The sequence below is a fragment of the Scyliorhinus torazame genome, chromosome 20, assembly GCF_047496885.1.
Source record: "Scyliorhinus torazame isolate Kashiwa2021f chromosome 20, sScyTor2.1, whole genome shotgun sequence".
NCBI classification, from domain to species: Eukaryota; Metazoa; Chordata; class Chondrichthyes; order Carcharhiniformes; family Scyliorhinidae; genus Scyliorhinus; species Scyliorhinus torazame.
The window spans coordinates 26,874,108-26,901,607 of NC_092726.1; the positions used below are offsets into that span (position 1 = coordinate 26,874,108).

General features: G+C 52.5%; 1 protein-coding gene across 2 annotated transcripts in view; it reads right to left on the minus strand.

Moving 5' to 3' along the window:
* Positions 1-13,767: 13,767 nt before the first annotated feature.
* The window catches only part of LOC140397012 (vesicle-associated membrane protein 5-like), a 26,795-nt gene continuing 13,062 nt past the window's right edge, over positions 13,768-27,500 (minus strand). The window contains exons 1-3 of one of the 2 annotated variants that reach the window (XM_072486044.1): positions 22,343-22,502; positions 19,457-19,603; positions 13,768-17,025 (exon numbers count right to left, since the gene is read on the minus strand). In XM_072486044.1, coding sequence (XP_072342145.1) covers positions 16,804-17,025; positions 19,457-19,603; positions 22,343-22,345 — 372 coding nt within the window. In that variant the 5' untranslated portion in view covers positions 22,346-22,502 and the 3' untranslated portion in view covers positions 13,768-16,803. Of the gene's footprint in view, positions 17,026-19,456; positions 19,604-22,342; positions 22,503-27,500 lie in introns of those variants that run through there. The other variant, XM_072486043.1, reaches the window with a different exon arrangement.

Below are 27,500 nucleotides of genomic sequence, written 5' to 3' on the forward strand. Positions count from 1 at the left end.
AATTGGCCGCGCTACATTCCCCCTGAATTGGAAAAAAAAAGAATGGGGTGCTCCAATTTTTAAAAAAAAAGCAGATTATCGAGCTTGGCTGTGATGCCTCTCCAGCCAAATAGCCTGCTGCTACGTGTAGCCCGAGCACATGCGGCGAAAAAGGATCAGGGTACTCCAACTTAAAAAGAAAAGCAGATTATCGAGCTTGGCTGTGATGCTTCTCCAGTCAAATAGCCCGCTGCTAGGTGTGGCCCGAGCACATGCGGCGAAAAAGGATCACCTGAACGATGTTTCCGCAGTCACTGACCCGCTGCTTCTGTCGTCCAACAACGAGGAGGTTTATGGAATCACTTGGTCAGGGTGTTGCCTTCTTAGCCCTTTCCTCCCTCAAATTCCTGCCCCGCTGGTAATAAATCTCCACCGTGGCAGTACTTACATGGAAAAAGTTGTTTCCCAAAGTTTGTTTATCCAACTTGCCGCTGCATAGTAGATAAGTCCTCACGTTGACAATGTTAACTACAAAACCATGACTGTCGCAGTGATTTCCTTCAGATTTCTTGTTTCAATCTTTGAACTGAAAGTTTGTAACATCGCAGCTATTGCTGGTATAGCTGTGGTTCCGCCCCAATCTGCTGTGACTGGAGAGAGTATAGAAAGATGTCCGACTTTGAAATACCAGTGGGACGCCGCAGGCAGACAGGAGGGTTATTAAAGAGCTAGGGCAGCACAGGTGGTTAGCACTGTGGCTTCACAGCGCCAGGGTCCCAGGCTTGATTCCCCGCTGGGTCACTCTGTGCGGAGTCTGCACGTTCTCCCCGTGTCTGCGTGGGTTTCCTCCGGGTGCTCCGGTTTCCTCCCGCAGTCCAACGACGTGCAGGTTAGGTGGATTGGCCGTGCTAAATTGCCCCTCAGTGTCCAAAAAGGTTAGGAGGGGTTACGGGGATAGGGTGGAAGTTAGGGTTTAAGTGGGTCGGTGCAGACTCGATGGGCTGAATGGCCTCCTTGTGCACTATATGTTCTATCTATCTATGTAAAATATTCATTCAAAATGGTACGAAAGGATGCTATTTTACGATATCTTTTTTTAAAATAAATTTAGAGTACCCAATTCATTTTTTCCAATTAAGGGGCAATTTAGCGTGGCCAATCCACCTATCTGCACATCTTTGGGTTGTGGGGGTGAGACCCACGCAGACACGGGGAGAATGTGCAAACTCCACACGGACAGTGACCCGGAGCCGGGATCGAACCTGGGACCTTGGTGCCGTGAGGCAACAGTGCTAACCGCTGCGCTGCCCTTTTTATTGAACAATATGATTCGGTGCATAGGTCAGACCTTTGTCTGCTCCTGTGGCTAATTACCCCTGGACCAGGGCACTAGGAGCTTCTAGCTTGAAGGAGGGGCGGTCATTGCACCACATTAAGCAGAGCCACACTCTCACACAGGCAAACTATGGGGCAATTGGTCACGGCCAATCCACCTAACCCGCACATCTTGGGACTGTGGGAGGAAACCGGAGCACCCGGAGGAAACCCACGCACACACGGGGGAGAACGTGCAGACTCCGCACAGACAGTGACCCAGCGGGGAATCGAACCTGGGACCCTGGAGCTGTGAGGCAGTAGTGCTAGCCACCGTGCCACCCACACAGGATTCTGGGATTTATAAATAGAGGCAAAAAGAAGGGCGTTCCTGTATAAAACACTGTTTGGGCATCAACTGGAGTATTGTGCGCCGCGAGTCATAGAGTGTTACAGCACAGCAAGAGGCGTTTCAATCCATCGCATCTGTGACAGCCATCAATCACCGATCGATTCTAATCCCATTTCCCAGCACTTTGTCCCTAGCCTTGTCTGCTGCGGCGTTTCCAAATGATCATCTAAACACTTTTTAATAGTTGTGAGAGTTGCTGCCTCTACCACCCTTTCAGGCAGCGAGTTCCAGATTCCCAGCAGCCTCTGGGTGAAAAGGGTTTTCCTCAAATCCCCCCGGAATCTCCTGCCCCTTACCTTAAATCTGTGCCCCCTGGTTATCGATCCGTCCGCTAAGGGGAAAAGTTCCGATCTATGCCCCTCATAATTTTATATACCACAATCAGGTTCTCCCCCCCCCCCCCCTCCCTCCGGCATTGACGTCATCGCTAAGGGGAGCACATTCATGTCGGTCCTATTCCTGCGGCCAGTCATATCGGCCCTGTTACAGTCCCGTCCCACACATTTTCAATCACCAGTGCAACAGGATGATCGCACCATTGGTTCACCACCCGGAGAGGGCATCACACAGGAGTGACTCTTCCTCAAGTCTCCCAGTCCAACAAACAAATGGAGGACGAAAACACAAGGCTAAATAATGTCGTCAAGGGTGAAGCGAAGGCCGGTCATGAGTATCTAACTTCCAGTGCCTGTTTTCACATGTAACGTATTCCTTGAACTTCAACTATTTTTCTTCCTTGATCGTTCAGTTGTTGGAAAAGTATATTACGCGAACCATGTGGGGCCACAATGTCCCAATGCCTTAATTTGTCCAATTACCTAATGTAGGAAGGATATTGTTAAACTAGAAAGAGTGCAGAAGAGATTTACGAGGATGCTACCAGGACTTGATGGTCTGAGTTATAAGGATAGGCTGGGACTTTTTTCCTGGGAGCGTAGGAGGCTTAGGGGTGATCTTATAGAGGTCTATAAAATAATGAGGGGCATGGGTGAGGTAGATAGTCAACATCTTTTCCCAAAGGTAGGGGAGTCTAGAACTAGAGGGCATAGGTTAAAGTTGAGAGGGGAGAGATACAAGAGAGACCAGAGGGGAAGTTTCTTCACACAGAGGGTGGTGAGTATCTGGAGCAAGCTGCCAGAGGCAGTGGCAGAGGTGGGTTTTGTCTTTTAAAAAGCAGTTAGACAGTTAGAACGTAGAACATAGAACACAGTACAGGCCCTTCGGCCCACGATGTTGTGCCGACCACTTATCCGAATCTCAGATCAACCTAACCTACACCCCTTCAATTTACTGCTGTCCATGTGCCTGTCCAAGAGTCGCTTAAATGTCCCTAATGACGGACTCCACCACCTCTGCTGGCAGTGCATTCCACACACCCACCACTCTCTGTGTAAAGAACCGACCTCTGACATCTCCCCTATACCTTCCTCCAATCACCTTAAAATTATGTCCCCTCGTGACAGCCATTTCCGCCCTGGGGAAAAGTCTCTGGCTATCCACTCTATCCATGCCTCTCATCACCTTGTACACCTCTATCAAGTCACCTCTCTGCCTTCTTCGCTCCAGTGAGAAAAGCCCTAGCTCCCTCAACCTTTCTTCATAAGATATGCCCCCCAGTCCAGGCAGCATCCTGGTAAATCTCCTCTGCACCCTCTCCAAAGTTATGCGAGAAAGATGGGTATGGGCCACATGCGAGCAATTGGGATTAGCTTAGTGGTAAAAACTGGGCGGCGTGGACAAGCTGGGCCGAAGGATTGGTCCAACTTCACACAGGTGGTCACTTGAGGTCGGACTTGAACCCGGATCCCTGGCGCCGTGAGGCAGCAGTGAAGGGATACATCAGGTATTGTTTTACTTCCTAACCATTACTCGGTGTTCACTGCGCCCTGTTGGAACTCAGTACGCAAGGATAGAATCACGGCCAGCTCAGATCTTGCCAAATCTCTACCTGGGCTCACAAACATCTGCTTGGGACAGGGCTGGACACCACACAGTACACTTGGCACGTGGTGAATGAGTACTAGCTCACGTCCAGCGCCCTAGACTAAAGTCCCTGCTCGTGGGAACAGGAAGGAGCCATTGCATCATTCAGGTGCACCATCTGCGTCTCCAAGCCATTCGCCCGCCTTCATCCTGTACCAGTTGATACCTCAGCTGAGCAAACAGTTATTGGTTTCAATACTGAAATTTCTGGTCCCCAATCTTTCTGATGAAAGATTTCCCACTCACCTTTGTGCGAACATCTGTGACCTGACATCACCCTTGAAAGGCTTAGCCCCAATTTTAAGGTCATGACCCTCTTGTTCTGGACACCCCTCATCAGAAGAAACCATTTCTCTCAGTGGACCATATCAAATCCTGTCATCGTCTTAAACACCTCAATCATTAATCCTCTCTACTCAAGGAAATCAAATTGATGCATTCTGTCTTCCCAACTTAACCCTGTTCGCCCCAATATCGTTCTGATAAAGTTGGGACTTCGACAGGGGACGGGAACCGATTTTATCAGGCAATTCAGTCGCCGCCTCAGGGCCTTGCATCCAAATAAGGGTGGCAACCCCCCCCCCCCCCAAGTGCTGCCGGCCCAGTCAAATAGCCAGAGGTTCAGCACTGCCACCGGTGGAACGGACGCCAGGGTTGTTGTCGTCGAGGAAAGCTCTTCGTGGGTACAAATTGAAGGCCCCCTTCCACCCCCCCCTCCCCCCTCCTGCCCCCGCCCCCTCCTGCCGTCACCACTGGGGAAATGCCCAGTGAAATCGGCAGCCGGCCAATGGGCTTTGCGAGTGATCACTCAGTGGGGTTACTGGGTTACAGGGATAGGGTGGATGTGTGGGCTTAGGCAGGATTATCTTTCCGAGAGCTGGTGCAGACTCGATGGGCCGAACGGCCTCCTGCACTGTAAATTCTATGATCTCGAGCAAACGTCTTCTAATGTTTGTTGGAAACGGGAGCTCCTGGAGATGTGTCAATATTTATCTTAATGTTAACTCCATTTTGACTTCCGGTTGCGGCTATGCGGAGCTAAGCCGCATTAATCGGCATCTCCCGCGAAGACGGACTTTCGGGCTCGATAGAAGAGCCCCAACGGGATTTTTTACACAGCCAACCCGTGGGGAAGACAGGAGAGAGGTCCCCCACTAACCTGTATGGACCTGACCCGCAGCGAAACGGCCAAAAAAACGGCACTGGAGCAGCGGGAGAAGAAGGGTAAAATAAACAAAATGGCGGCGGCCGGGGACAAAGAAGAGATGCAAGAATTCATTAAGCGCTGCTTCGAGGAGCTGCGCAAGGAGATGGTGGCGCCGATGCTGGCATTAATTGAAGGACTTGGTGCAACCCAGAAAGCCCACGAGGTGAAGATCCAGGTGATCCAGGACAAAGTGAGTGAGAATGAGGACGAGCTCTTGGGCCTGGCGGTGAAAGTGGAGCGGCACGAGGCGCTACACAAGACGTGGGCGGGAAGACTCGAAGACCCGGAGAACAGGTCGAGGAGAAACAATTTGAGGATCCTGGGTCTCCCAGAAGGAGTGGAGGGGGCCGACGCCGCGGCATATGCGGGCACGATGATCGGGGCGCTGATGGGCGCGGAGGCCCCCCCCCGGGGTTGCTGGAGCTGGCAGGGGCGCACCGGGTGCTGGCGAGGAAGCCCAAAGCAAACGAGCCGCCAAGGGCGATGGTGGTGAGATTTCACCGGTTCACGGACAGAGAGAGGGTCCTGAAATGGGCCAAGAAGGAGCGGAGCAGCAAGTGGGACAATGCGGAGATCCGAATATACCCGGACTGGAGCGCTGAGGTCGCTAAGCGGAGAGCGGGTTTCAACCGGGCCAAAGCGGTGCTGCATCGGAAAGGAGTGAAATTTGGAATGTTGCAGCCAGCACGACTGTGGATCACATATAACGGCCAACACCACGACTTTGAAACGCCCGAAGAGGCGTGGACCTTTATATTAACTGAAAAGTTGGACTCTAATTGAGGGTTTGTGAGGGTGGGGAGTATTTGAGGGGTGAAGTATGATGGCGGTTGTATATAGCGGGGTAAGCGCGCGCAGGGAAGGTTATATGGGCTGGGGACGAGAGACAAGGCCGCAACAGAAGCTGCGTCGGGGGGGGGGGGGGCGGGGCAGGCTCTGGAAAGCGCGGGGTTTTTCTCCCGCGCGCGGGAAGAAAGGTGGCAGGGGGAGCGTAGGAACATCTACTGATGGGGAGATTCCCACACGGGGGGGGGGGGGGTCAAAGGGATGGCGGGGGAAGCCGGGGTCAGCAGGCGTCAGCTGACTTACGGGAGTGATATGGGGGAGCAAAAAAGCTAGACAGGGGTCTAGCGGGGGGAGGGAAGGGGGGGAAGGAGGGGGAGGGGGGGAAGGAGGGGGAGGGGGGAAAACAGGGTTGCTGCTGCACTGGCCGAAAGGGAATGGGACACAGAAGAGGTGGCCGGGACGGAGGTGAGGGAGACGCGGACACGGGACTGGCCCATAAAAGGAGATGGCTAGTCGGGGGGGGGGGGGGGTGAGAGCCTCTCCAATCCGGCTGATAACGTGGAACGTGAGGGGCCTGAACGGACCGGTGAAGAGGGCTCGAGTGTTCGCGCACTTGAAGGGACTGAAGGTAGACGTGGTCATGCTCCAAGAGACACACCTGAAGGTGGCGGACCAGGTTAGGTTAAGAAGGGGACGGGTAGGACAGGTATTTCACTCGGGACTGAACGCGAAAAACAGAGAGGTGGCAATTCTGGTGGGAAAACATGTGTCATTTGAGGCCAAGACTATCGTAGCGGACAATGGAGGGAGATACGTGATGGTGAGCGGTAGGTTGCAAGGGACGTGGGTGGTGTTGGTAAATGTATACGCCCCGAACTGGGATGATGCTGGATTTATGAAGCGCGTGTTGGGGCGCATCCCGGACCTGGAGGTAGGAGGACTGATAATGGGAGGGGACTTCAACACAGTGCTGGACCCAGCACTAGACCGCTCCAGATCAAGGACGGGAAGGAGGCCGGCGGCGGCCAGGGTGCTCAGGGTTTATGGACCATATGGGGGGAGTGGACCCATGGAGGTTCGCAAGACCGCAGGCCAGGGAATTTTCTTTCTTCTCCCACGTGCACAAGGCATACTCCCGGATAGACTTCTTTGTGCTGGGCAGGGCGCTCATCCCGAGGGTGGAGGGGCCGGAGTATTCGGCCATAGCCGTTTCGGACCATGCCCCGCACTGGGTGGAAGTGGGGCTGGGAGAGGAGAGGGACCAACGCCCGCTGTGGCGACTGGATGTGGGACTGCTGGCGGACGAGATGGTGTGTGGTAAGGTAAGGGGGTGTATTGAAAGGTACTTGGAGGCCAATGACAACGGGGAGGTGCGAGTGGGGGTGGTATGGGAGGCGTTGAAGGCGGTGATCAGGGGAGAGCTAATCTCCATCAGGGCTCAGAGGGAGAAGACAGAGGGCATGGAAAGGGAGAGGTTAGTGGGGGAGATTTTGCGAGTGGACAGGAGATACGCAGAGGCCCCGGAGGAAAGATTACTTGGGGAAAGGCGACGGCTCCAGACGGAGTTTGACCTGTTGACCACGGGGAAGGCGGAGGCACAGTGGAGGAAGGCGCAGGGGGCGACCTACGAGCACGGGGAAAAGGCCAGTCGGATGCTGGCACACCAGCTCCGTAAGAGTGCGGCAGAGAGTGAAATAGGGGGAGTCAAAGGTGGTGGGGGAGCTATGGTCCAGAGTGCAACGGAAATAAATAAGGTATTTAAGGCCTTCTATGAAGAGCTGTACAGATCCCAGCCCCCAGGGGGAGAAGAGGGGATGGGAAGATTCCTGGACCAACTGCGGTTCCCGAGGGTGGAAGACCAAGAGGTGGCTGGTTTGGGGGCACCAATCGGGTTGGAGGAGCTGAGCAAGGGTTTGGGGAGCATGCAGGCGGGGAAGGCCCCGGGGCCCGATGGGTTCCCGGTGGAGTTTTATAGAAAGTTTGCGGACCTGTTGGCCCCGTTACTATTGAGGACCTATAACGAGGCAAGAGAGGAGGGGTCCCTGCCCCCGACAATGTCGGAGGCGACAATTTCCTTGATCCTGAAGCGAGACAAGGACCCACTGCAATGTGGATCGTACAGGCCGATTTCGCTCCTAAATGTGGACGCTAAGCTATTGGCAAAAGTGCTGCCACGAGGATTGAGGACTGTGTCCCGGGGGTGATTCATGAGGACCAGATGGGATTTGTAAAGGGCAGGCAATTAAATACGAATATGCGGCGGCTCTTAAACGTGATAATGATGCCATCGGAGGAGGGAGAGGCGGAGATAGTGGCAGCCATGGACGCGGAAAAGGCCTTTGACCGAGTTGAGTGGGAGCACCTCTGGGAGGTGTTGCGTAGGTTTGGGTTCGGGGGAGGGTTTATTAGTTGGGTTAAGCTCCTCTACAGCGCCCCAGTGGCGAGTGTGGTGATGAACCGGCGGAGGTCGGAGTACTTTCGGCTGTACCGAGGAACGAGGCAGGGGTGCCCTTTGTCCCCCCTGTTGTTTGCATTGGCGATCGAACCCTTGGCCATTTCACTGAGGGAGTCTAATAAATGGAGGGGGGTGGTCCGCGGGGGGGAAGAGCATCGGGTGACGCTATACGCGGACGACCTGCTGCTGTATGTGGCGGACCCAATGGAGGGGATGGTGGAGGTCATGCAGACTTTGAGGGAGTTTGGGGAGTTCTCGGGCTATAAGCTCAATGTAGGGAAGAGCAAGCTTTTTGTACTACAGGCAGGGGACCAAGCAAGAGGGATAGGGGACCTACCGCTGAGGAGGACGAAGGGGAGTTTTCGGTATCTAGGGATCCAGATAGCCAGGAGCTGGGGGGCCCTACACAAACTGAATCTGACGAGGTTGGTGCACCAAATGGAGGTGGACTTCAAAAGATGGGACATGTTGCCGCTCTCGTTGGCGGGTAGAGTGCAGTCGGTAAAAATGGTGGTCCTTCCGAGGTTTTTGTTTGTGTTCCAGTGCCTCCCCATCGTGATCACCAAAGGCTTTTTCAAGAGAGTAGGTCGGAGTATTATGGGGTTTGTGTGGGCGAACAAAACCCCGAGGGTAAGGAGAGGGTACTTGGAGCGCAGTAGGGACCGAGGAGGGCTGGCGCTGCCAAACCTAGGGAGCTACTACTGGGCAGCAAACGTGGCGATGATCCGTAAGTGGGTTATGCAGGGGGAGGGGGCGGCATGGAAGAGGATGGAGATGGCGTCCTGCAAAGGAACGAGCCTGGGGGCGTTGGTGATGGCACCGCTGCCGCTCTCGCCATCAAAGTATACCACTAGCCCGGTGGTGGAGGCAACGTTAAGGATCTGGGGCCAGTGGAGACGGCATAGGGGTGCAGTGGGAGCCTCGGTGTGGTCCCTGATCAGGGGTAACCACCGGTTTATCCCGGGGAAGATGGACGGGGGGGTTCCAGGGCTGGCACCGGGCGGGGATTAGAAGAATGGGGGACCTGTTCATCGACGGGACATTTGCGAGCCTAGGGGCACTGGAGGAGAAGTTTGAGCTACCCCCGGGAAATGCATTCAGATATATGCAGGTGAGGGCTTTTGTGAGGAGACAGGTCAGGGAATTCCCGCTGCTCCCGACACAGGAAATTCAAGACAGGGTGATCTCGGGTGTATGGGTCGGGGAGGGCAAGGTTTCGGCAATACACCAAGAGATGAAAGAAGAGGGGGAAGCGTTGGTAGAAGAGCTGAAGGGTAAATGGGAGGAGGAGCTGGGGGAGGAGATCGAGGAAGGTCTGTGGGCTGACGCCCTGGGTAGGGTTAATTCCTCCTCCTCGTGTGCCAGGCTCAGCCTGATACAATTTAAGGTGGTCCACAGAGCGCACTTGCCGGGGGCGAGGTTGAGTAGGTTCTTTGGGGTAGAGGACAGATGTGGAAGGTGTTCAGGGAGTCCGGCGAACCATGTCCATATGTTTTGGTCATGCCCGGCACTGGAGGGGTTCTGGAGAGGAGTGGCGGGAGCAATATCTCAGGTGGTGAAAGTCCGGGTCAAGCCAAGCTGGGGCTAGTAATATTTGGAGTAGTGGACGAGCCGGGAGTGCAGGAGGCGAAAGAGGCCGGCATTCTGGCCTTTGCGTCCCTAGTAGCCCGACGAAGGATCTTGCTAATGTGGAAGGAGGCGAATCCCTCTAGCGTGGAGGCCTGGATAAATGATATGGCTGGGTTCGTAAAGTTGGAAAGAATTAGCGCAGGGGTTCTACAGGCGGTGGCAACCGTTCCTAGACTACCTCGCGGAGCGTTAGCGGAAGGTCGGTCAGCAGCAGCAGCAACCCTGGGGGGGGGCGGGGGGGAAACGAGAGATTGTTTGAGGGGACGGACGAGCGGGGGATAACATGGAGGGTGGGAGAAACTGGCACGAACGGGCGAGAGCCAGTGTCTCAAGCTCTGTAAATATATCATCTTACCATGTATATGTCTTGCTCAGGGCGATTTTGCGTTATTTTGTTACGGGGGGAGGGGGGGGGTGCATTGTTTGTAAGGGGAAAAAATTGTTTTGTTTTGTTAAAAAACTTTAATAAATATATTTAAAAAAAAAAAAATGTTAACTCCATTTTCTACTTATATCAACGAGGTTCCTCTGTCTGATTTATTTTTAGTTTTCTTTGCCTCTTTGTATATCCTCTTCCTCTACCGCGATGACATTTCCTGAATTCTGATTCCAATCTGCCTCCGAATGGAAGGAGCCCACATTAACCTGACTCATCCTGTCTCTGGAAGTATGACTGGAAAACCTTTAGTGTTGGCCTTGACACGCTTCACAGTGTACGAGCCATAGAATCCCTACAGCGCAGAAGGAGGCCATTCGACCCATCGAGTCTAAACTGACCCTCTGAAAGAGCACCCCCACCGAGGCCCACTCCCCCCGTCCTATCCCCGCAACCACACCAAACTTGCACATCCCTAAAGGGCAATTGATCACGGCCAATCCACCTAACCTGCACATCTTTGGACTGTGGGAGGAAACCGGAGCACCCGGAGGAAACCCACGCAGACACGGGGAGAACGTGCAGACTCCGCACCGACAGTGACCCAGCGGGGAATCGAACCTGGGACTCTGGAGCTGCGAAGCAACTGTGCTAACCACTGTGCCCCCCCAAATTCCTTTTTGGAGTTTTAACTACTTTGCATCCTTTTGCTTTTCTTTAGATTGCTTCAAGTCAATTGCTATCCACTGTTCATACTATTTTCTTTGCTCACTTTGAGTTAAGTCAAATCCTGACCGAAGTCATACCTCTTTTTATTCCTTTACGGGATGTCGCTGGCTAGACCCCAGCATTTGTTGCCCATCCCTAATTGCCCCTCGAGAAGGTGGTGGGTGAGCCGCCTTCTTGAGCCGCTGCAGTCCCTGTGGTGTAGGTACACCCACAGTGCTGTTAGGGAGGGGGTTCCAGGATTTTGACCCAGCGACAGTGAAGGAACGGCCGATATATTTCCAAGTCGGGGTGGTGAGTGACTTGGAGGGGAACCTCCAGGTGGTGGGGTTCCCAGGTATCTGCTGCCCTTGTCCTTCTAGATGGTAGAGGTTGGGGGTTTGGAAGGTGCTGCCTAAGGAGCCTTGGCGAGTTGCTGCAGTGCATCTTGTAGACGGTACACACGGCTGCCACTGTGCATCGGTGGGGGAGGGAGTGAGTGTTTGTGGATGGGGTGCCGATCAAGCGGGGCTGCTTTGTCCTGGGTGGTGTCGAGCTTCTTGAGTGTTGCTGGAGCTGCACTCATCCAGGCAAGTGGAGAGTATTCCATCACACTCCTGACTTGTGCCTTGTAGATGGTGGACAGGCTTTGGGGAGTCAGGAGGTGAGTTACTCTCCGCAGGATTCCCAGCCTCTGACCTGCTCTGGTAGCCACAGTGTTTATATGACTGGCGTAATTAAACTCCTCGTCAATGGTCACCCCCAGGAAATCGATGTTGGGGGAATGAGGCTGGCAATGCCATTGATTGTCAAGGGAAGATATTTATTAATCCCGAGCCTGGATATTGTCCAGGTCTTGCTGCATTGGGACATGGACTGCTTCAGTATCTGAGGAGTTGCGAATGGTGCTGAACATTGTGCAGACATCAGAGAACATCCCCACCTCTGACCTTACGATGGAAGGAAGGTCATTGATGAAACAGCTGAAGATGGGTGGGCTTTTGACTAGGCCTGTTGCTGGTACAGAGCTTGTAGAATCATAAAGGCTCACCGTCGGAACGTGCTGAATAAAATGTCAATTGACTCGATGGGCCGAATGGCCTCCTCGTGCACTGTAAATTCTATGGGGCTTGTTAAATTCCAGGATGGGTTTGAGGCCTTCATTATGACCCATCAGTGTTGGAGGGCATGATGTCCGGCCTCCGAGGTCGTTGGTCACACTGAGGTCACAGAGGGTGGTTGAAAGGGCTCCTGGTATACAAACAGTATCGGGGGATTCAGAAATTGTAGGATCGCTTCCTCAGGAAAGTAAGGAAATTTGGCATGTCCACACTGACTCTTACCAACTTTTACAGATGCACCATAGAAAGCATCCTGTCGGGCTGCATCACAGCCTGGTATAGCAACTGCTCGGCCCAGGACCGCAAGAAACTTCAGAGAGTCGTGAACACCGCCCAGTCCATCACACGAACCTGCCTCCCATCCATTGACTTCATCTACACCCCCCGCTGCCTGGGGAAAGCGGGCAGCATAATCAAAGACCCCTCCCACTCGGCTTACTCACTCTTCCAACCTCTTCCATCGGGCAGGAGATACAGAAGTCTGAGAACACGCACGAACAGACTCAAAAACAGCTTCTTCCCCGCTGTCACCAGACTCCTAAGCGACCCTCTTATGGACTGAACTGATCTCTGCACACATCTTCTCTACTGCGTAGTACCACACTCTGTGTGCTTCACCCGATGTCAGTGCGTATTTATTGTGTGTCCTATGTTTTTCATGTATGGACCGATCTGCCTGGACTGTACACAGAACAATACTTTTCACTGTACCTCGGTTTACGAGACAGTAAATTAAATCCAAACCCAACTCCACAGTTTGCAGGGGTTCAAAGGTTTTATTTTGAGGCCTGCTATCTCCAGACCTTGGCACTGATGAGAGGTGGAGTTATTTATTAACCCGAACCAGTTAACCACTTATTTGCACGTCGGAGTTGATCCAGAGAAGACTATGCCACTGGAGCGAGGAGGGAGGGGGGGGGGGGCGGTGCTAACCAGTCCCTCGGTTCATCGAAGGCTCCCTCAGATGCCTCCTGGTGAAGGCTCCGACTGACGTGAGTGCCTGGAGAAGGAGGAAGTTGAGCCAGACAGGTGCATCCTGGGAGTAGGTTGCCGAGGAGGTCAGCAGAGTCGCGCTGGTCAGAAGGATATTGCTGGAGAATACTCAATGGCCAACAAGAGCGCCCATCCCGTTGATGGGTCGGCTGGGGGTGGCCTGGGAGGGGGCATCCATACGACCCGTGGCACGAGGTTCACAGTGGGCAATCAGCGGTGCGCGCAGCTGCATGGCTGCCTTGCCGGCTGCGGCAATGGCGTTCCGTGCCTGCCCACCCCGACCCCACAGCCCCCCTCCTGGCCACCCCCCGCTACTCCGCCAGCCCTGACAGAAGCCCCCCGTCAGAACACTACAGCGATGTTGGACACTTTTCGTACCCCCACTCTCCCCTTCAGTGCCTGTTACCCAATTCTTGAAACCACAAGTGAAACTTGCCGTCGGGAACTCGGAGACGGTGCGTCGCGGAGAATACCGTGTCAGGCCCGTTAATGGTATGCCAGTGGCGTTTACTGTACGTGCAGAGCACTGACGCCGCTATCGCGGCACCTAATGGGCGCCAATTTTTTGTCTCGCCCCATCCTCCGCCCAATCGCGTTTCCCGCTTCCAGCGTCGTCCAACGGAGAATCCCGCTCAATATAATCGTCATTCTTTCAACCCCGAGGAGTTGTAGCGAGGAGAACGTGTGTGATATCAAAGTAAAATAAGTAAAACAAATTGATTTTCTGAGTTGGGGGAGGAAGCGGAGAAGGAACAAATGAAATGATTTTCTGTGTGGATAATAATTCCAAACGCAACCGGCACACAATTTATTTTTAACTCTTTATTCTACAAGATCTGCGGGGATAAATAAATGGTTCAATGCAGCATATCTGATCTGGCAGTCAGCCTCGGGACATTAATCTCCGCTCATTTTCACTTCAAAGATATTTCATCGTTTAATCCTTTTTGAATTCCCGAGATACTTCACTTCAATGGCCTCCGGCCTTGTTTGTCTCACCCCCACAGTTTCCCCTCCCCTCCCTCTCCTGTCGGAAGGCACTCCTTCACTGAGCTACGTCACATCTCTTAGAGCGTGCGGGAGCCTCCGTCTTTCATAAGCACGGCACTTAAGTGATGCGGCGGATGAGGGTGCAAAGCCAGGATGATGTTTCCCTTCTGGGGCAATCTGGAACTGGGAGTCACAATTTAAGAATAGGATGTCTCCTTCTTAAGGTGGAGATGAAGCGACACGTTCTCTCAGAAGGTCGTTAATTTGTGAAATTCCCTTCCCCAGAGATTTGTGATGGACAAGGGATTATGGGGGACAGACAGGTGTACGGGTCGTTCTTGTGTATTCCCTTCTTTTACTTTTGCCGTTACATTTTCGATCCATGGATGTTTAATGGACCCGTGACTTTAAGGCAAAGTGACCTCTACCTTTAACTCAATTAGAAGTTTCCAGAAGGCACTGCTGGTTTACCCTGGTGGTTGCGGACGAGCCAGCATCAGTGATGACCCGGTTTGATTGATTTGGATTGTCATCAGTGAATTGGACCAAAAGGCTGTGCTCTGCCCCGTAACTGGCGGGGATTGGATCTGATCCCACTGGAGTGTTTCGGAGCATCAAGGGTTGAGCTTTGGTTTCAGTTTGACTCCTGGCAGCTCAGAGGAAGTACTAGCTGTCCCCTCCCTCCGTTATTTTCTCCAGAAAGGCCGACTTTAATGAGAGGATCGTTACCGGCTGAAAGCGAAAGACTTTAATCTGCACGCTCGCTGTGAGGAAAGCTAAAGAACCAACATCGTTTGACCTTCGTCCTTATTATTTCACCCCTTTCCCCTTCTCTGTGTTGATCTGTCTTGTGCGTGTCAGTAGAGGGTAGGACACTTAAAGGGGGTGGTAGGTATTAGCTTGTATTAACTGCATATTTCATTATAATGCTTGCTACAAATAAACAGTAATGATACTTCAACTCACAAACCTAGTGACTGTAATTATTTGGCAACCAAGGACCAACGACTTCGGCAAATTTATAAGAATTATTGGTTAATTCATTCATGTTGTGACTCCGGGGCAGGTGGGGCTGGAATTGACCACACACTCGCCCAGAGTGTCGTAACAACAGAAAGGTGGAGCTGGGACCACAACCCCTTTTCCCACGGCACACGGCACACACCCTTTCTGACAGACCAGAGGCCAAAACAGGAGCCATTTTCAACTTCCTCTTCCTGCCCAGCTCAGGGTGCTGTGGTGAGGGGGGGGGGGCCATCGATAGAGGCCTGCCCAGCAAACCTCCGCTCCCGATCGGCTGAGTACCCGATGGCCTGGGACGAACCACCTACCGCCGGTCGGGATGATGGCGTGACTCCAGCCGCACACCTCCCAAATCAGAACTTTAAACAAACAGAGACAATGCGGATATTCCCATCCTTCAATTCAGCCAATTCAAGGAGCCAGTTCACTGGTCCAATTATGCTACAAAATCCAATCACCATTCTTATTTTTATTCAGCCATGGCATGTGGACAGTGCTGGAAAGTCCCTATTGTTTACCCAATCTATAGTTGGCTCCGGTTTGTTTCATCGACTGTTAAAAGTCAACTATATATCTTTTTATTCATTTTTGGGATGGAAGAGAATCCCTACAGTGCAGAAGGAGGCCATTCGGCCCATCGTTCCTGCACCGGCCCTCTGAAAGAGCGCCCGACCTAGGCCCACAGCCCTATCCCCGTAACCCCACCTAACCTGCACATCTTTGGACTGCGGGAGGAAACCGGAGCACCTGGAGGAAACCCACGCAGACACGGGGGAGAACGTGCAGACTCCGCACAGACAGACACACAAGGCCGGAATCGAACCCGCGTCCCTGGCGCTGTGAGGCAGCAGTGCTAACCACCGCGCCACCGTGGACGTGACCATCACTTGCTTGCCCATCATTTATTCCCCGTCACTAATCGCCCCTTGAGACGGTGGTGGGGGGGTGCCGATCAAGCGGGGCTGCTTTGATCCTGGATGGCGTCCGAGCTTCTCGAGTGTTGTTGGGAGCTGCACTCATCCAGGCAAGTGGAGAGTATTCCATCGCCCTCCTGACTTGTGCCTTGTAGATGGTGGACAGGCTTTGGGGGAGAGGGTGGTGAGGAGTGAGGTGAGTGGGAACCGGCCAATTTCGGGAAACAGATTCCGTTAGTGAACCGCAAAAGTTCTACTCCTCTAACAACCTTTTCACTCGGCCCATGAATTTACTGCAAGGTATTTTCGAACCTCTCAACCTCTGGGCTGTTAATTCAGTACCATAGCTGTTAAGCAATCGTGCCTTCTGCAGGATTCTCAGTTGGTGGGTTCCTCCGCTTCTCCGACAACGCAGCCACGAACACGCGGTTTCGCGATAGCGCGGGGGTGGCCACAATGGGAAACCCCATTGGCCGGCTGCACAGACAGAGAATCCAGCTTCCGGGATTCTCCGTCTTCTGAAACACTTTTCCCTACGAAGGAAAGCACATACCATTAGCTCATTGGAATGGTGTTAAGTAGATAGAGAGGTGGGGATCTAATTGCACCGTTCAAGTGACAAGACTCGGGGGGCGGTGGGGGGGGGGGGGGGGGGGGGGGGGACCGAAGCATCTAACAAGCCCCTCTGGGTCCCACGTGCAATTGAAAGTGTAAAATTAAGTTGCATTGCTTGTTTCTCTTTCTCGAAACGGTTAGACAACAGACTTGACTGAAGACGGCACTAAATATGTGTTAACAGTGTCAATCGCTGCCCCTTGTAGCTGTCTAGTTTCTAACTTCTAAGTACCAGTTACCACAGCAACTGATGATGGGTCATGTTCTTCTGCAAAGCAACACTGTCCAGGTGACAATGCTGTCAATCCACTGTCCTCACTGTTGTCGAAGACGGAACTGAATCCACTGATTTGATAGATGGGACTGAATCCGCTGATTTGGTAGATGTAAGGATGCAAATCATCACTATAATGATGACGAGGATCACAAGACCGGCTGTCACTCCCAAAATAATTTTCCATTTCACATTGCCGCACCTTTCTTTCCTTTCCACCTCTTTAGCCGTCTTCTGAAACACTTTTCCCTACGAAGGTAAACACATACCATTAGCACGTACCAGAATCCTCGATCGGAGATACTGATATTGAGTACAAGAGTCGGCAGGTCATGTTACAGATGTATCGGACTTTGGTTAGGCCACATTTGGAATACTGCGTGCAGTTCTGGTCGCCACATTACCAGAAGGATGTGGATGCTTTAGAGAGGGAGCAGAGGAGGTTCACCAGGATGTTGCCTGGTATGGAGGGTGCTAGATATGAAGAAAGGTTGAGTAGAGTAGGATTAATTTCATTAGAAAGACGGAGGTTGAGGGGGGACCTCATTGAGGTCTACAAAATTATGAGAGGTATGGACAGGGTGGATAGCAACAAGCTTTTTCCAAGAGTGGGGGTGTCAATTACAAGGGGTCACGATTTCAAGGTGAGAGGGGGAAAGTTTAAGGGAGATGTGCGTGGAAAGTTTTTTACGCAGAGGGTGGTGGGTGCCTGGAACGCTTTGCCAGCGGAGGTGGTAGAGGCGGGCACGATAGCATCATTTAAGATGCATCTAGACAGATATATGAACGGGCAGGGAACAGAGGGAAGTAGATCCTTGGAAAATAGGCGACAGGTTTAGATAAAGGATCTGGATCGGCGCAGGCTGGGAGGGCCGAAGGGCCTGTTCCTGTGCTGTAATTTTCTTTGTTCTTTGTTCTGATACGGCATTGTTGAAAGTTCTGTTCGAGGGCGGCACGGTGGCGCAGTGGTTAGCACCGCTGCCTCACGGCGCCGAGGACCCAGGTCACTGTCCGTGTGGAGTTTGCACATTCTCCCCGTGTCTGCGTGGGTTTCACCCCCACAACCCAAAGACGTGCAGGGTAGGTGGATTGGCCGCGCTTAATTGGAAAAAATGAATTGGGTACACTAAATTTATATTTAAAAAAGTGCCTTAATGATCAACATCGTGGGAGTTACTCGGGACGCAATTCTTAGAAAGTAAATGGAAAGTTAAAAGATCAAAGTATATAAATCGGAGTTTGGAAATGTTGGAGCCTGAGCTTGGCATTATCTCTGAGCACAAATTGAAAAGAAAGGAATCTAACTTGGAATTCAAAGACAGTCAGAGGAATTCTCCGTCGACAGAATCCTCCGGTCTCCCGGCAACGCACCGACGGCCAGTGTTCCAATAATAATGATCATCTTTATTAGTGTCACAAGTAGGCTTACATTAACGCCGCAATGAAGTTACTGTGAAAATCCCCTCGTCGCCACATTCCGGCGCCTGTTCGGGTGCACGGAGGGAGAATTCAGAATGTCCGATTCACCCAACAAGCACGTCTTTCGGGGACTTGTGGGAGGAAACCGGAGCGCCCGGAGGAAGCCCGCGCAGACACGGGGAGAACGTGCAGACTCCGCACAGACAGTGGCCCAAGCCGGGAATCGAAACCCGGGTCCCCGGTGCAACGAGGCAGCAGTGCTAACCACTACGCCACTGTGCCGCCTCGAATCGACAGATACATCGCGACCAAATTAACTCACTTGGCCCCCAAGCGAGTGTACCTTTGTGCGCCTGTTTAAAAGACGTCCAAGATTGCTGTGTCACAACATAGTGACAATCGGGGACCGGAAGGCTTTGCCTTTTGTGGAAAAGGTTAACTCATTCAGACTGAGCGGTTGCCCTTTCAATTGAAGTGTTTGAAGAATTAGATCTAGCTCTTGGGGCTAAAGGGGTCAAGAGATATGGGGGGAAGGTGGGGATCAGGGTATTGAACTTGATGATCAGCCATGATCATAATGAATGGCGGAGCAGGTTCGAAGGGCCGAATGGCCTCCTCCTGCTTCTATTGTCCAAATATGTATGTTTGTGATAGCTACACTTAACTTTCACACCAACTGTAGGTCTCATAATTAAAAAAATTAATACAGTTAGAGAACCCAATTCCTTTTTCCAATTAGGGGGCAATTTAGCGTGGCCAATCCACCTACCCTGCACATCTTTGGGTTGTGGGGGTGAGACCCACGCAGACACGGGGAGAACGTGCAAACTCCACATGCTCAGTGACTCAAGGCCGGGATCGGACCCGGGACCTCGGCGCCGTGAGGCAGCAGTGCTAACCACTGCGCCACCATGTCGCCCTCCGGCCGAGGTTATTCTTGAAGGCCCCGCCGCCTCAACCTTGCCCCCCTCGCCTGAGGTGTGGCGATCGTCCGGTTAAATCACCACCAGTCAGCTCTCCCTGGCAAAGGGGAAAGTAGCCTATGGTCATCTGGGACTGTGGCGACTTTACTAATGCAGCCACCCACCCTGCCACCTTCAATGTCTTGTGGGCATGTGCCCCCCTAATAGGGTTCAAAAAAGATCAACTCAATGGTGAAAAAAAAAGAGATGCGTCTGAAGGGCCAGTGCAGACTCGATGGGCCGAATGGCCCCATTCTGCACTGTAGGGATTCCACGTTTCAAATGTAGAGTCTACTCACGGCTTCCAGTAGCTGCTCTGCTCTGTCACCAAGAACTTCCAGTTGCTCCCCTCGCTCCTTGACTTTATCCACATTGGTGATCATGACCTCCATGACGTCGTCTGCATCTTTCTGGAGTTTTCTGATGATGTCGGAATTATTCGTACCCTGCAGCGAGTGAGATCACAATAAGAGATGTGTGGACGTCATCGGGAAAGGATCGACAGGTTTGGAACTCCCTGCTCTTGAAAAAATCGGGATGAGTGGGTGACCTAATCGAGCACTTCAAAATTCCGAAAGGATTTTCGACGGAGTGCATGCAGAGGGAACGTTTCCTCTTGAGTGTTGGAGGGGGGGGGGAGCATAACTCGAGGACGTTTCTGTGCCATAAATGCTATGTATAAACAACTCCACCCGATCCCCCCCAGGAAACACACGGGTTGAGAGTGAGAATTCAGGGAATGGTAAATGCAGCGATCCTATGAAACAAGGAACTCTACAAGGGGGAGAAGGAGTTGTTGGAAGGAAGCAATGGGGATTTCGAGATTATGAAGAAAATGGACATCCTTGCTTCAAGGATGTTCTGTTTCGGTCCCCGCCAGGAGGGTGCACTCTCCTGCTGGCCGCTAGTGGGCGCTGTGGGGATCGGCAGCCAGGGATTGGTTGTAGTGAATCGCAGCTGATTTTCGGTGACAGTGGCCTGGTCAAGAAGGGGCCTTCTGGGCTCTGGCTCATCTCAGTGTTGTCATCTGGCTGTCCGAGAGTTTAGCAAGAGGGGCTTCTGAGTGAGGGGGCTGTGTGTGTGGGCAGGGTGGGAAAGGTAGATTAGGGAGATGGATGTGTGGGATGGGGGCAGGAGGATTGGGAATAGAGTGAGTGAGGGGTTGGCAGGAGTATTGGGGATCCATAGAATCCCTACAATGCAGAAGGAGATCATTCGGCCCATGGGGTCTGCACCTACCCTCTGAAAAAGCACCCGCCTTAGATCCACTCCCCTACCCTATCCTTGTAACCCCCACCTAACCTACGGGTCAATCCACCTAACCCGCACATCTTTGGACTGTGGGAGGAAACCGGAGCACCCGGAGGAAACCCACGCAGGCGCGGGGAGAACGTGCACACGGACCAGTCACCCGAGGCCGGAATCGAACCCGGGTCCCTGGCGCTGTGAGGCAGCAGTGCCAACCACTGTGCCACCGTACCGTAAATAGGGGTGTGTGGGCAGGAGGAATAGGCAAGAGGGGCAGGTGTGTGTGTTACGGCGGAAATATGGAGCTCCTGACTGAAACCTGCACGATGGGATTTGGGCCTTGTTGGCCGTGAGCAGGTGGTGGGGAGTTAAGATGGGGTCACATCAGATGGCCTAACTTTCAGAGTCCTTTGCTTTGCTCTGCAACTATATAATTCAGCAAGTGTTATCGTGAACCTCATCCTGTGGCCTAGATTTAGGCCTGGCCTGTCACCACAGGTAGATTTGGCAGCGAGCCGATTTACCCGACAGATTCTTTCGACTTGCTTCAGTTTCTGTTTTGTCATTAGACAAGGACACGCCCTTACATCTTCCGGGAAAGGAAGCTGGCACGCAAGCCCTCATTTAGGGCTTTAATGGCCAGTAAAACCCAGCCACTGGTTCAGACATGCCAGCGTGTATTGGCACCAGTCCCCAGGCCAAATCATAGAACCCCCTACAGTGCACGAGGAGGCTGTTCGGCCCGCGTCTGCACCAACCTACCCCAAATGAGCAACCTTAGCCTGGACCCCCCCCCGCCCTATTCCTGTAACCCCACCTTTGGCCACTAAAGGGCAAATCAGCTTGGCCAATCCACCTAACCCGTACATCTTTGGACAGTGGGAGGAAACCGGAGCACCCAGAGGAAACCCACGCAGACACGGGGGGGGGGGGGAGAACGTGCCGACCCCGCACAGACAGTGACCCGCATCCGGAATCGAACCCAGGCCCATGGCGCTGTGAGGCAGCAGCGCTAAACACTAGGCCACCGTGGCCGCCCGCTGAGGGAGGGAATTGTGGTCCGGGCGTCCAAAAATCGGGGGGCCCCTGAAAGGGCCAGAATTTGAGGAGCGCAGAGATCGCGGGAGGGGCTGGAGGTTACATAGCGAGGGCCACAGAGAGGGATTGAAAAAAAAAAAGCGTCGATTTCAAAATTGACCCGTCGCTCAACCCAAGATCCATTGTCGGTCAGCGAGGACACGGGGCGAGTGAAGGACTTGGTCAGCAGCAATCCGGACAGAGTTTACAGTGACGGGGTGGGGGGCGGGGGGGGTCAAGTTTAGAGGTGGCAAACACGCGGGTGAGGGTCACAGCAGCAGGCGCCATAAAGACACCAAGCCCTCCGCAGGTCCGACCAACCGGGGGGAAGGGGGGGGGGCATCGCAGCCAGATCCGATCCATCTTTTGACTCTCCATTCCAACCGGATGGTGATGTGCCCCCCACCCCCCCCTACCCAGCCACCCCACAAGGATCACAAAACTTTGAAACAAACAGAAAACACTGGACAATCTCAGCAGGTCTGACCTCCGCTCTGGAGAAAGTCTGGGTGACTCTTGGTCAGAGGGCTGAATGAAAACGGATTAGACTAGCCCACACGTGTCTCCTTCCTAGCAGAACCTCTTGACAATTTTAGTGGGGGCCGCATGTGTTTTGGCTGGGGCAACTGATGAGGCTAATATTAGAGAGCTATTTCCAACGCAGAAGAGAATGCGGTTGCAAGGAGAGAGGGGGCGGGGAGTGGACGAGAGAGAAAGGGAGAGCAGAAAGAGCCTGGGAGAGTCTGGAACAGTTACAAACCTCCCCCACCCTCCTGTCTAACCTGAGCACCCCCCCCTCCCCAGAACTCTGGTGGCATTTCAAGGGCTGGAAATTGCACACAACGTGAAACTGCACTCACCATTGCTTGCTGCTTGCTGCCTTGTGCTAGATTGCTGCTATTTTAATCTCAAGAGCAAACGGTGGATTTCCCTTTCTGTCTCCTCCCCAACAAACAAGTTAAGACTTAGCTTCCGGGTACAATGTGATGTGTGTGCCAACTCCAGAGCTGCTATTTGGAACAATCGATTCAACTCACGTTTACAACTACTTCAGAATCAATTTTACTCGACACTAAGGCAAATTGACCACGGCCGATTCTTTGGACTGTGGGAGGAAACCGGAGCACCCGGAGGAAACCCACGCAGACACGGGGACTACGTGCAGACTCCGCACACAGGCAGGCACCCGAGGCCGGATTCAAACCCGGGACCTGGCGCCGTGAGGCAGCCGTGCTGACCACTTGGGGGGGCCACCCTGCCAGTCCCTAAGCCCAGCCCCCAGCCAATCAGTAAAAGGCCCCTGTAATCTTGTCAGCACCATAACACACATTCCGCGACATGTCACACTCTGCAGCCTTTACGATAAAGCCCAAGGCTGATTAATCCAAGAGAAGTCACTATCGGACACGTAGAATGCAGATCGGAAACCAATTGGTTATGAAAAAACACCCGTTGCTACGGAGATGCGCCATCTTGACTCAAAGTCGCTGAATTCAACCGGTTCGCCGTTCAAAACGTTGGCTCCAATTCAGGTGGCTTAATTCACGTTACCCAAGTGTAATATCCTGGCACGGGATGGCGGCCATCTTCCTCAGTCGTGTGGCGCCCCAGGGAAATTAAACTCGGCAAGCTACAGCGATAGAGCAGGGGGAATGGATGAGAGAGGCTGCACCGCTCTACCCAGAGGGCCGGCAGCGACTCAATGGGCTGAATGGTTTCCTCCCGGGCCGGAACGATTCTGCCTTCGCCCGGTTTCCACCCACCGACCCAAGGACGTGACGATGAGGTGGGGTTAAGGGGGGGTGGGCCGAGGCGGGGGCGGGGGGGGGGGGGCTCTTTCAGAGGGTCAGTGCAGACTCGATGGGCCGAATGGCCTCCTTCTGCACCGTCGCGATTCTGTGGAGAGGAAGCCGGCGAACTTTTGTACGGCTCCTTAAAAAAAAAAATCGCTTATTTCCATGCTCAGAGCTCCAAGTGGCTGACAGCAGATTCGCTACGTGGGGGCTTGGCAAAAATATTAATTTCTCCTCCATTCCAATCATTCTTTCCTGTCAAAGAGCATTTCAAGTCGTGTGGAAATGGCTCAGCAAGAGACGTCCTGCCCTCCTTAAATAGGATTACAGCAAAAAGTGCCACTCTTTGTCCGCGAGTGCGTAAAGCTGCCATCAACAATGACACAGAGTCTTCCCGGCTCCACGTCTCAAGTTAAACCCTGCTCCATGCGGAGATCAATTGTTGGCAAAATAAAATAGACAACTTCAGTGCCCCTTGGGCTAGAGGGGGGGAGACAAATTATTCTCCTCCTGATTATTATTCACCCCTCCCTCCCACACTGACAATGTGCACACGTGGAGACATATCGTAGGGAAGTGAACATCGTAAGCTCGGACCATGACCAGCTATTTGACTCTGGGTTGCGTCACTGCTCACTGCGGCTCAGTGGTTAGCACTGCTGCCTCACAGAGCCAGGGATTCAGGTTCGATCCCGGCCTCGGGTGACTGTCTGTGAGGAGTTTGCACTTTCTCCCCCCCCCCGCTTCTGCGTGGGTTTCTTCCGGGTGCTCCGGTTTCCTCCCATAGTGCAAAGATGGGCTGTTAGGTGGACTGGCCGTGACTAATTGCCCATTTGTGTCCATAAGACGTGCAGGTTGGGTGGGGAAACTGGGGATAAAGAATGGGGTAGGCCGAGGTAGGGGGCTCTTTCAGAGGGTCGGTGCAGACTGGATGGGCCGGACGGCCTCCTTCGGCCCTGTGGGGATTCTATGTTCAGCCAGATTTGGTCAATGCAAATTGTCCATTCAAACACACACACACACTCTCTCACACGCACACACACTCACACACTCACACACACACACACTCTCTCACACGCACACACACTCACACACACACACACACACACTCTCTCACACGCACACACACTCACACACTCACACACACACACACTCTCACACGCACACACACACACACACACTCTCTCACACGCACACACACTCACACACACACACACACTCTCACACGCACACACACTCACACACACACACACACACTCTCTCACACGCACACACACTCACACACTCACACACACACACACACTCTCTCACACGCACACACACTCACACACACACACTCTCTCACACGCACACACACTCACACACACACACACACTCTCTCACACGCACACACACTCACACATACACACCATACACACACTCTCACACGCACACACACTCACACACTCACACACACTCTCTCACACGCACACACACTCACACATACACACCATACACACACTCTCACACGCACACACACTCACACTCACACACACACACACACTCTCTCACACGCACACACACTCACACATACACACCATACACACACTCTCACACGCTCACACATACACACACTCTCACACGCACACACTCACACGCATTCACACACACACTCACACCACACACACTCACACCACACACACACACACACACATACTCTCTCACACGCACACGCACTCACACATACACACTACGCTCACACACACTCACACATACACACCATACACACACACTCACACGCACACACTCACATGCACTCACACACACATGCACACTCACACACACATGCACACTCACACCACACACACACACACACTACACACATTCACACTCACATTCATACACATACACTCACACACACGCACACGCACTCACACATACACACTACGCTCACTCTCACACGCACACACACTCACACATACACACACTCACACGCACACACTCACATGCACTCACACACACATACACACTCACACACACACATACACACTCACACCACACACTCACACACACACTACACACATTCACACTCACATTCATACACATACACTCACACACACGCACACGCACTCACACATACACACTACGCCCACTCTCACACGCACACACACTCACACATACACACACTCACACGCACACACTCACATGCACTCACACACACATACACACTCATACACACTCACACCACACACACACACACTACACACATTCACACTCACATTCATACACATACACTCACGCACACACACATACACACTACGCTCACTCTCACACGCACACACACTCACACATACACACGCTCACACGCACACACTCACATGCACTCACACACACATACACACTCACACACACATACACACTCACACTCACACCACACACACACACACACTACACACATTCACACTCACATTCATACACATACACTCACACACACGCACACGCACTCACACATACACACTACGCTCACTCTCACACGCACACACACTCACACATACACACACTCACACGCACACACTCACATGCACTCACACACACATACACACTCACACACACATACACACTCACACCACACACTCACACACACACTACACACATTCACACTCACTCACATTCACACACATACACTCACACACACTCACTCACCCACACACATTCACTCACACACTCACTCTAACACATGCACACCACACACACACTCACACATACACATTCACATACACTCACACACACTCACACATTCATAGAACATAGAAAATACAGCACAGAACAGGCCCTTCGGCCCACGATGTTGTGCCGAACCTTTGTCCTAGATTAATCATAGATTATCATTGAATTTACAGTGCAGAAGGAGGCCATTCGGCCCTTTGAGTCTGCACCGGCTCCTGGAAAGAGCACCCTACCCAAACTCAACACCTCCACCCAACACCAAGGGCAATTTTGGACACTAAGGGCAATTTATCATTGGCCAATTCACCTAACCTGCACATCTTTGGACTGTGGGAGGAAACCGGAGCACCCGGAGGAAACCCACGCAGACACGGGGAGGACGTGCAGACTCCGCACAGACAGTGACCCAAGCCGGAATCGAACCTGGGACCCTGGAGCTGTGAAGCAATTGTGCTATCCACAATGCTACCGTGCTGCCCTTGAGAACAAATAAATCTACACTATATCATTTTACCGTAATCCATGTACCTATCCAATAGCTGCTTGAAGGTCCCTAATGTTTCCGACTCAACTACTTCCACAGGCAGTGCATTCCATGCCCCCACTACTCTCTGGGTAAAGAACCTACCTCTGATATCCCTCCTATATCTTCCACCTTTCACCTTAAATTTATGTCCCCTTGTAATGGTTTGTTCCACCCGGGGAAAAAGTCTCTGACTGTCTATCTATTCCCCTGATCATCTTATAAACCTCTATCAAGTCGCCCCTCATCCTTCTCCGTTCTAATGAGAAAAGGCCTAGCACCCTCAACCTTTCCTCGTAAGACCTACTCTCCATTCCAGGCAACATCCTGGTAAATCTTCTTTGCACCTTTTCCAAAGCTTCCACATCCTTCCTAAACTGAGGTGACCAGAACTGTACACAGTACTCCAAATGTGGCCTTACCAAAGTTTTGTACAGCTGCATCATCACCTCACGGCTCTTAAATTCAATCCCTCTGTTAATGAACGCCACCATCGGCCTTCTTCACAGCTCTATCCACTTGAGTGGCAACTTTCAAAGATGTATGAACATAGACCCCAAGATCTCTCTGCTCCTCCACATTGCCAAGAATTCTACCGTTAACCCTGTATTCCACATTCATATTTGTCCTTCCAAAATGGACAACCTCACACTTTTCAGGGTTAAACTCCATCTGCCACTTCTCAGCCCAGCTCTGCATCCTATCTTTGTCTCTTTGCAGCCGACAACAGCCCTCCTCACTATCCACAACTCCACCAATCTTCGTATCGTCTGCAAATTTGCTGACCCACCCTTCAACTCCCTCATCCAAGTCATTAATGAAAATCACAAACAGCAGAAGACCCAGAACTGATCCCTGCGGTACGCCACTGGTAACTGGGCTCCAGGCTGAATATTTGCCATCCACCACCACTCTCTGACTTCTATCGGTTAGCCAGTTCGTTATCCAACTGGCCAAATTTCCCACTATCCCATGCCTCCTTACTTTCTGCATAAG